A 10,182-nucleotide genomic window follows, 5' to 3' on the forward strand; every position below is an offset into this window, starting at 1 on the left:
CCAGAGTCCCAGCCCCTTTCTCTCAATTGAGGACACTCTGAAGTTTCATCCTAGCTCCAGAGCTCCTATAGGGTCAGCTGAAGCCTCTGTTTCAGCCATAATGCTCTTCAACTCTTCTCTCTATCCAATGCTGCTTCCCTCACAGACTCTGAAAATCCTCCCATCAAACCACCTATACACAAGTTTCCATCTTGGAGTTACTTATTTTTTTTTCCAGCTTAAGATATCTCCCCAACTCAACTTGGATACTGCATTAACCCCCTAATCGGACTCTTGATTCCATTTTGGCCATCCTTCACAGTAGATCTGAAGTGATCTTTTAAACACAACCTGATCATTCCACGTCCTTGCTGAAAATCCTTTAGTAGTTTCTCATTGTTCTTAAGGGCTTCCCCAGTGGCTCAAAGGTAAAGACTCTACCTGCAATGCAGGAGCCGCAGGAGACGTGAGTTTGATCCCTGGGTTGGGAAGATCCCCTGGAGGAGGAAGTGGCAACCCACTACAGTATTCTCGCCTGGAGAATTCCATGAACAGAGGAGCCTGGTGGGCTACAGTTTAGAGGTTTGCAAAGAGTTGGACACGACTGAAGCGACTCAGCACGTTCTTTTTAAAGTCCATGTCCTAAACTTGGCCTACAAGTCTCTGCGTGATCCAGCCCCACCCTCACCTATCACCCTTCTTCCCACTTTGCTTGGTTTTTGCCCTTTGGCTACAGTGTTTTTGTTTTTCTATTTCATGCATGTGTTTACCTCTTCCCTGCCCAGAGCCCTTGCATAGATTATTCCTGTGACTTGGAATCCCCATCTTCTCCACCCCTCCAGACTACTCCCCTGACTAGTCTCAGTTTAATGTGACTTCCTTAGGCTAGTTGTTGCTATAATGCCACTGCCGCCCCTGCCCCCACATTAGATTAGGTTCCCATGAAATAAAGTCTCATAGGTCCCTGCCCTTCTCTTGCATAGCACCCATCTTCATATAATGAATTATTTTTACGTAGGCCCATCCCTAACTAGAGGCTCTAAATATTTGAAAGGTATGACTTAAACAAGCTAACAACTATTAAACAAAATATATTCTATTCTTCTACCTTGACAAATACACACACAATGGTCTGGAATTTGAATTCAAATTTGGATTTTGTTTGGAATTCTCAGGATTCCACAGCAGAATGTGATATTGTGGGGGAAGGCATCTCTTTGGATCCACTTCTTTTCCCACCTCTGACACCATCTTCTACCACAAGGGGACTCCTTTGCATGCATGTAGACCTTCCTGTCTACACAGCCCAATTCTGTCCACAGTCTCCTGCCAATAGCCACTCCTTGGCCACCCCCTGGGTGTAAGGATGTGTATGTGAGTAGTGTGATCTACCCTTGGGAGGGCAAACCCAGGAAAGAGGTCCATGTGGGCCCTAGAAGTGGGCTTGGGGCCCTTTGCACAGAGAATTCCTAAGTACGTGGAGTATAGTCCGGAAGGCGCTTGGGGTATGGGCAGGGGAGGCCTGGACTCCTCGCTGCAAGGGACATAGCCAGAAGAGGGCCAGAGAGATGCCTTCCAAAACACAGGGCCCAGGGCAGGGGCTATTCCTACCTGGGCCCAAGGGCAATAAACTGACATTTCCCTGGTTCATCAGTCTGTAAGCGCCACAAAGATGGGGCTGGTGATGGTCTGATTTACTGAGGGTCTCTAGTGTCCAGCACATTGTTTGGTGCAGAGTAGGTGTTTAATCAATATTTGTCAAATGAATGAATATATGAGAGGTAAACCAAGAAGAGGTCTGAGGATTTGGATGCATTACTGATGATCTAGTTGTACAGGTTGTACAGGACTGCAAAAATGAGGGTGCAGGACAGAAGAGAAGGGCAGGGAACCCCAGATCACTGGCTCTGTCTCCCTTCCTCTCCTTTCTCTTTGTTCCCTACCCCACTCCTCCAGGACCTTTGCCGGCCTGGGCTCCCTCCACATGGTCTAGCATCCCTCTGTCTGTATCCTTTTACCTTTAGTTCCTTTGTCCACTGCTCTTTTTCTGTGGCCCGACCATCGATTTGTCTGTTATGTATTTGTTTCTAGTTCTTGGTTGCCAATCTTACCTTCCTCTCTCCCTTCTTCTGCCACTTTTACTCTTGTAGCCCTTGTTCCCGTCACCTCTTACTCCCTCTTGGTCCCCTCTTGGAAACTTTCTTCTCTCTTTTAGTTCCCCATGGCCCTTCGCCCATCTCTGCGTTGTACCCATGTTCCTCTGGCTCCTTCAATCCAGATTGCTGGGGAGCCCCTGACTTGTTCTGTCCTCTTGCCCAAGTTTATACTTACTGCCTCCTTAGCTAAGTCTTCCTACCTCCCTTACTCTGTTTTGTCCTTCCCAGAGTCCACCTGGTTTCATCTTTCTCATCCCCTGTCCCTGCTTGTCCTTGAGCCAGACAGTCTCAGCATGTGGCCCCCTCCTGCCAAGAAAACCCATGAAGCACCTTGTGGGTCCTCTCTGGCTACTGCAGGTTCTTCTCTCTGTGCCCTTAGTCCTTTCCCCTGGCCCAGCCCTCACCCCCCAGACTCCTTTCCCTGGTCAGTGGCGCCTGGTCTGAGCCCCGAGCGGCTCAACTTGCCTGAGCTTGTTTAGTCTGACTCCTTTAGCCCGTTAGAGGCTTAGCCCTCCCACCTCTCCTCTGAGCGCTCCAGTAAACAAGAGGATCAGTGCAGACCTGACAGCTGCTGGGGGGCAAGTGTCTGGCTAGACCAGACCGGGCCTACGAAAGGGGCTGCAGTCAACACTTGCTATTTCTTCTTCACAGGGAAATTCTGAGGCCTCTTTCCTGTGGATTTCCTTAGAACCACATTCCATGGGCATATGTATGGGGTCCCTAGTCTCCATGGTTCCCATTCCCATTTTGTGGCCTTGTTCCCAGGACTTGGGTTTTGTTTGTTTGTTTTTCTTTTGCAAAAATAACACTAGATCCAGGCCATCACACCACTTGAATGATGACAATGGCTTCTGCTCCATAAAATGGAGGCCAAGTGTAGAAAGACAGGTGTCCTCTGATGGAGGTCTTTTTATATATGTGTAGAGAGAGAGAGAGGAGAGACCACACCCACCCACCCCCCCCCACACACACATACACACATGCCCCAAAGAAAGCTGAGTTGACTACAGGTATTCTGTAGACCAAGGGTTCTACTTTAGTGCTCATCAAAATAACCTGGAGGACTTATAAAAACACAGAGTTTTGGGGTCCCAACCCCAAAGCGTCTGATTTAGTAAGTTTGAGGTGATTCCAGAGAACTTGCATTTTTTAACAAGTTCCCAGATGGTGCTGCTGATCTGGGGACCCCAGTCTGAGAACCGCTGTCTTAGATCATCCGAATCCACCAGCTCTTAACCTAACTCCAAAGGCTCGGACCCAGTTAATTTTTATAATTGATGATCCTTGGGGCTGATGGACACCCAGGTTTCTCTTTGGGTGGGGAAAGACCTGTTAACCCCATGGGAGTGTTTGGATGTCCTTAGAAATTAGAGAATAGCCTTTAACTCCTGGAGTTCTATTCTAGTACAGACTCTATTTAAACAGCTTCAGACAGGTTTAAACATCTCCTTGGCTAATACCTAGTATCCCTGTTCCAACTTCTACATGGGGATGATAGCTCTAAGAGGTGTTAGGGGATTAGGCTGAAAATATAGGTCACCCCCCAGCCATCTGGGAACCAGGAGGAGTGAGAGAGGAAGAGAGCGGTTCAGAGACACACAAGGAAAAGGTGAGGGGAAGCAGAGGGCAAATGAGGGCAGTTTCAAAAGTGCCTTGGATGGATTGATGGTGATTGGATTTCAGTGTCCCAAGGTGGCCTGGAAGGAAAGAAGGAGCAGGGCTCCTCATTTCCCCTATGCTCCTGCTCCCAAGCTGCCTGTCCTGGGGCTGGGTCCCCAGCGATGAGAGAGGCTGGGAATAGATTAGGCAGGTCCTGAAGGGTTGTTTATCTTTCTGATGCCATAACTGTGAGGGGCATGAGGTGGGAGTGAGGTAGGCAGCAGAAATGTAAGGATTCCTGAAAACAGGAAACAGATTCAACAGCCCAGGTGAGAGTGGGCTTGGGAGAATTCATACTCCCCTAAAATACCCACAAGGCATGGCAGGGCCTTGGAGGCTAAGGGTGCTGGAAGCTTGTCTGGCCCTCTTTTCCAGTCCCAGGCTTTCAGTCACCAAGGGCTGAGGGTTGTGTCTGCATGAGGTTGCCGATGGGGGCCAACGTGGCACTCTGTACTGGGGAACGGGGAACAGTGAGTTGGACCATCTGTGATATGCTTTGTTGGGGAAGATGCCCCCTTCCCTTCCTTGAGACCAGGCAGACTTGTCCTCTCATTTCCTGCAACCCCCCAGATCAATGAGATATGCAAATGATCCCCTCACCTCATTGGCTGGAGGCCTGAGAACCATGGATGACCTAAGAGAGCTGGCCCTTTAAGAGTGCCCAGTGGGCTCTGTGCCCACAGCCCCTTGTTCTGAGCACAGAGGTGCCAGGCCCTGCTCAATGGGGCCTCCATTCTCTGGGGAAGCTGTGCCTGCCTGGCTCTGACATTTGACCAATCATCTCTGCCACTCCTAAAGTGAGTATGTCTGAGGCCTCCCTGAGTGTCAGGCCTCTCACCTAGAGCCCCCTCCTCCAACACCTGCTATCAGCTTTTTGTTGGGCTTTTTGTTTTCTGTTTTCAGGAATCTTCACATTTCTGCCCCCTGGTCTACTCCCACCTCAACTGGCTTTAGGTCCCTCACTGCTATCACATCAGAAAGAAAAACAGCCCTCCTCACTTATGTTTTCATCCAACTTTATCTGGACACCTCTCTCTGTGTCTCATCATCTCTCTGTCAAAGATCAATTCCTTCAATGTGTGTTTTTGTTCCCATCCCCTCTACCCTCTCAAGGGTGAGGAGCTCAATAGATATGGCAACACCTGGGACAGGAAGAGAGAGAAGCCTTGTCCTTCCTCCTGCCTCTCTGGGCAGAACCTGCATCTCTTGGCCTGAGATGTGGTTGGAAAGCAGCTACCTAGGCTTGAGGCAGGAAGATGGAGCCAAACTCTAAACCCTGGGGCTAAGTGTGTGTGTTAGTTGCTCAGTCGTGTCCGACTCTGCAACTCCATGGACTGTAGCCTGCCAGGCTTCTCTGTCCATAGAATTCTCCAGGCAAGAATACTGGAGTGGATTGCCATTCCCTTCTCCAGAGGCTCTTCCTGACCCAGGGATTGAACCCTGGTCTCCTGCATTGCAGGCAGATTCTTTATTGTTTGAGTTACAGGGAAGTCCCTGCCTTGTCCCTCCTGGGGCTGTTGGAACTGGGAGCTGGGCTCAAGCTTGGGACTTCCAGGCTGGGAAGTCTCTCCAAGGTCACCTAGCCAGAGGTGCCTCAGGTGGGCACATGCTCTGTGGTTGATAACGGAGAGGAGGGTTCCTGGGTGACACAAGTTTGGGGTTCAACTCTGTTGAAGTTGAGCAGATGGCTTACTGAAGGACTTCTCAGATGACTATGTTGCTTGTGCTCTGTGAACCTTCAAGAGGTGAGGATTGGAGGTAGCATTTCTCAAAATGATCTGAGCATAGACCCCCTCCTTGGCTATTTCTCAGACTTCATGTTTTGCAGAACAGTCTTTGAGAATTGTTAAAGTCTAACTACCTTCCTTGAACAGAAGGGGAAACTGGGGTCAGAAGGGGAAGGTGACCTGTTCAAGTTCACATGTCTTAGGTCCTGGATGGAAGGAGGAAAACTAATCTTGGTTGGTTTTCCTTGGAGAGATTGGCCTTGAGGAAAGATGGTCACCACTCTGTTCTGATCTTTTTAGAATTGATTCTGGGAACTTTTTTCCTTGAAGAGTCTCTTGCTCCTTGATTAATCCATAGAATGAATGTGCACTGAGGGTCTTCTATGTGCAAGGTGTTGGCCTGGATGTTCTGAGAGAGCGAGGTACTACAGCATGTGATCCAGCTATATTAAAATCCACAGCATATGTGCCTTGCCAATGCCCTAAAATATACACATTCTCTGTCACAGTTAATTAAGCAACATTTTTTTAATTGCTTGGAAATGAAATGATGCCTCTTGAGATGACAGAGACATTCAGCATGTCCCAGCACTAGAGTTGGGAGTGCTGCCATATTCTTCTTGTTTTTCATAGATCCCAGAGGCACCAGCAGGCTGGAGGCTGTGCTATCCCCTTTCTCATTCAGGCTTTAAGCGGCTTGGCCCCTGGTCAGGAGCCCCTGCCACCTAAGAAGTTGTTTCTTAGCCTGGAGGCGACTATGCAGGGAACAGACTGTGCCATCACCCCAGCTTTCCAGAATTCTGTCTCCATGGCACTTGGGCTTTGGGGGAGGAGACTGGCAGGAAGTCTCCAGGTGCTCTGAACCTGTCTTCTTCTTTGCAGGTGCACCCCTCCTAATCCAGCCTCAGAATGGCACTGCCTCCCAGTCCCCTGGCCATGGAGTATGTCAATGACTTTGACTTGATGAAGTTTGAGGTAAAGCGGGAGCCCTCAGAGGGGCGATCTGGCCCCCCGACAGCCTCTCTGGGCTCTACACCCTACAGCTCAGTGCCTCCTTCACCGACCTTCAGTGAGCCAGGCATGGTGGGGGCCACTGAGGGCACCCGGCCAGGCCTGGAGGAGCTGTACTGGCTGGCCACCCTGCAACAGCAGCTGGGGGCTGGGGAGGTGCTGGGGCTAAGTCCTGAGGAGGCTGTGGAGTTGCTGCAGGGTCAGAGCCCAGTCCCCATTGAAGGGCCCCATGCCTACTACCCAGGGAGCCCAGAGGAGACAGGAGCCCCGCATGCCCAGGTGAGTGGTCAGTGAGAGGGTCGGAGAAGGGGGCAGGGTGAGGGGAGGCCAACCCAGAGAGGAAGGAGAGTCGCTGGAGAGGATTACCAGTTTGGGAAAGGAACAAAGGACAGAGGAAGGGAGGTACCTTTAGAAGATATCAGATAAAGAAAACCATTGTTCTGCAATCCCCACCCCCCACCCCACCCCTAAATAGAGAGAAATGAGTAGGCTCAACCAGGAGGAAAAGGGAGAAGACAAGGTTAGAAGAGGACCAACTGAAAGGGGAGAGTTGAGAGTTAAAGGGCATCAGGAATGATTGATTACGGGCAGGTATATAGATACTGAGTTTGTGGAAACCAGGAAAGGGTTGTGCGTGGAATGGAGTGGAGTTGAGACTGTAGGAACCGGAATGAAGTTGGCCTTTTTAAGACTCGGTGCTTCCCCAGCACCCAACCTTCTCAGGAAGGATTGGGACTCATCCTATTAATCATAGACAGATGGGGGCGTTGAGGGCATTAAGATATAATCCAAATCCTTTAAGGGTCACAGGGTTGAGGAGCCAGGTGTGTTGGAGGACAGGGGAGCGAGGTGTGTTGGAGGGGCAGGGTTTGTCTGCCCTGGGACACACATAGGCCAGGAGCCCCGCTCAAGACCCCGCAAAGGCAGTGTGGGGTTCGGCTGCGCGATTGGCTTGCCCGAAGGTGGGTGGGAAACGCGGGGACCACCCAAAGGGGTCGAAGACCCTTGGTGATGGTGGAGGGCAGTGGAGGGCGTGTTGGGACCTGGAACAGGATCTAGGCTGCAGGATAGATTCAGGGGAAGGCGCATGTTTAGGTAAAGGTGGGAGCCGGGGGCGGGGCCAGGTGGGCGGGGCCATCGGAGCGTGGAGCCAGGCGCTCACCGGCGCTCACCGGCGCCCCGCCGTTTCTCTCTGCAGCTGGCCGAGCGGTTTTCCGACGCGGCGCTGGTGTCGATGTCTGTGCGGGAGCTAAACCGACAGCTGCGGGGCTGCGGGCGCGACGAGGCGCTGCGGCTGAAGCAGAGGCGCCGCACGCTGAAGAACCGCGGGTACGCGCAGGCCTGTCGCTCCAAGCGACTGCAACAGCGGCGGGGGCTGGAGGCGGAGCGCGCCCGCCTGGCCACCCAGCTGGACGCGCTGCGGGCCGAAGTGGCCCGCCTGGCTAGGGAACGCGACCTCTACAAGGCTCGCTGTGAACTGCTGGCCCCGAGCGGCCTGGGGCCAGAGGCCACGCCCACCTCTTCCTCTGAGCCCCTGGCCACCGAGTGGTGGAGTAGGTGGGCGGGCGGTGCACACCACCCCGGAGGCGCCTGCACCATTCACTAGATGGTTACTGAACGCCTTCTGGTGCCAGACATTCCTTTGGATGACCCACACAAGTAGCCCCAAACTTCCTGGACCCTCAAGGCATGCTCTGAGGTTAGATGCTGGTCGTTTCCTGGGAGAGGGGTCCCCTTCCCTCACGCAGGACGTGCACAGAAACCCTTCACTTTCTGCCCTACTCTATAGGACCGGGTCACTGAAATCTGCGGGGGTCAGTGCCAGCATTGTGTAGGGGGCGGGCGGCAAGGAGGTGTGGATGACGTACAGTGAATGGGAGGTGAGGGAGTCCTGCTGCTCCCAGATCAGTTTAGATTTTAATTCAAGGCTTTCAACCTGTAGTGCAGTAAGGTGGTAATTAGCAATGAGGCTATGTTTTCATTCCAGGGCTCGTAACCTCCCCATTTTAGGACAACTGCATTTTCAAGATTTCAATTCCCATTATCAAGACAGACCAGAAACTTGATTCAAGAGGCTTTTGTCCTAGCTAATCCCATGGCCCCCAAGGTCTAGAGCAGCAAAGGCCAGAAGAGCTCCGGGGGTGGTAGGTGTGGTCTGGGAGAGGACCCTGAGCAAGAGTCTGAAAACCTGGGTGCTAGTCTCAGCTCTGCCACAGGATACCTCTGGCACCTTGAGCAAATCACTGGCTCCCTGGGTTTTGACGACCTCATCTAATGCTCACTTGATTGGATGACTTCTGACACCTTTCCAGTTCTGGCCTCTCCATAGTGTGGAAGCCCTAGGGGTCTCCCTGAGAATCCCTCAACTCAGCCTCATTAAAGGGACTTCCTGCCCTGTTCCAGCTTCCTGACTGCAGCCTAGGCCCTGGATGAGACCATGCACTGGTTTTGGGTTGCTCCTTCCATGCTGCCTTGGCCTCCAGACCTGCATAGGTTGCCCCTGCTCCCTTCTGCCTCTCTGCGGGCTGAGGTGAGACTTTCCCCAGCCTGACAAGGAGCTGAGAGAATGCAGCTTTTGTGAATTAAACTTGAAGTCTAGGCACAACCGTATGCTATTGGCTAGATGTTCTTGCAATTTAAGAAGTGTTTATTCTATATCCTTGCTCCAGGCCTATGTAAGTGTGTGTGTGCATATGTGTGTGTGTGAGAGAGAGAGAATGAGAGAGAGAGATACAAAGTGTGGTGTGGGAGAAGAGATTGGATAGCCCCCACCTGGGCTGAGTGGAGGATCACAGTTCTAAGGCCTAATGGAAATTGGGGTGGTGGGCGGGGATTGGGCCAGATGGAACCTTGCGCTCCCACCTCCACTGCATAGAAGCCCAAGAACAGTAGTGACCCAGCCAGGCCTGCCTGTGGCTATCCTGATGGCTCGTAGTTGCCATGGTAACCCAGCCCTTGAGTTCAGCAGCCTACAGAGAATGGGCGGGGCTCTGGGCAGAGCAGAGGCATTGGGCTGGAGCAGTTACCTTAGCAGCAGTGGTAGGTCCTCTAAGGGACATAATAAATGGAGAGAAGCAGTTGGGTGTGGGGGAAGAAGCTCCCATATGTCTCTCTTCCTTTCTGCCCCCTCTACTCGCCCCCTCCCCAGCTGTCTCTTCCCATCCCTGTTCTTGTTCCCTCCTCCCGTCCTCTAGTTCTAGCCCAGCTCATCCCTCCTCCACTCAGGAGCCTGCGATGAGAGTCCTCTCCTCCATCTCCACCAGAATTTTCTTTCTCTTCTCATTTCCCACCACTGACCACTGGTCACCTTCTTGGGCTCTGTCTTCTCTATGAGTGGCTCATGGCACCTTGAGCACCTCCTCCTCCATCCCCTTCCACTGGCATCCTTGAAGGGAGAGGCTGGGGCAGGGAAGGTCCTTCTAGGAGCCCAGCTCTTCTCCCGTCACTCTGGCTGTCCCCTGGATCCTCATGTGTTCTCTACAGCTGTGATCTAGACCCACCACCATTCTTGCCTGCCTTCTTTAACTGGCTGAGGCTCTGCACAACACACAGAAGGGCAGAGATGCCCATCCAAGGCATCTACACCCATACACATAACTGGGCCATGTTTACACACCCTGGGGTCACAAGCGGGTCACATGGATACACCG

General features: G+C 52.1%; 1 protein-coding gene across 2 annotated transcripts; it reads left to right on the forward strand.

Moving 5' to 3' along the window:
• The first annotated feature begins 6,430 nt into the window (after window positions 1–6,430).
• NRL (neural retina leucine zipper) lies at window positions 6,431–9,151 on the forward strand. 2 transcript variants are annotated; one of them, XM_055536272.1, is made up of 2 exons: window positions 6,431–6,811; window positions 7,731–9,151. In XM_055536272.1, exons 1-2 carry the CDS (start codon window positions 6,431–6,433, stop codon window positions 8,136–8,138), a joined length of 789 nt encoding a protein of 262 aa, XP_055392247.1. In that variant the 3' UTR covers window positions 8,139–9,151. The 2 variants fall into 2 exon arrangements, with proteins under 2 accessions (XP_055392247.1, XP_055392248.1); XM_055536273.1 differs by having other exon boundaries at window positions 6,431–6,496.
• Window positions 9,152–10,182: the final 1,031 nt, after the last annotated feature.

The sequence above is a fragment of the Bubalus kerabau genome, chromosome 10 (genome assembly GCF_029407905.1).
Source record: "Bubalus kerabau isolate K-KA32 ecotype Philippines breed swamp buffalo chromosome 10, PCC_UOA_SB_1v2, whole genome shotgun sequence".
NCBI classification, from domain to species: Eukaryota; Metazoa; Chordata; class Mammalia; order Artiodactyla; family Bovidae; genus Bubalus; species Bubalus kerabau.

Excerpts from the sequence above, each read along its gene's own strand:
- NRL (XM_055536272.1), top strand. The coding sequence starts at position 6,431 with ATGGCACTGCCTCCCAGTCCCCTGGCCATGGAGTATGTCAATGACTTT. Across the intron at positions 6,812-7,730 it reads CAGGAGCCCCGCATGCCCAG|CTGGCCGAGCGGTTTTCCGA; the intron begins GTGAGTGGTCAG and ends TTCTCTCTGCAG.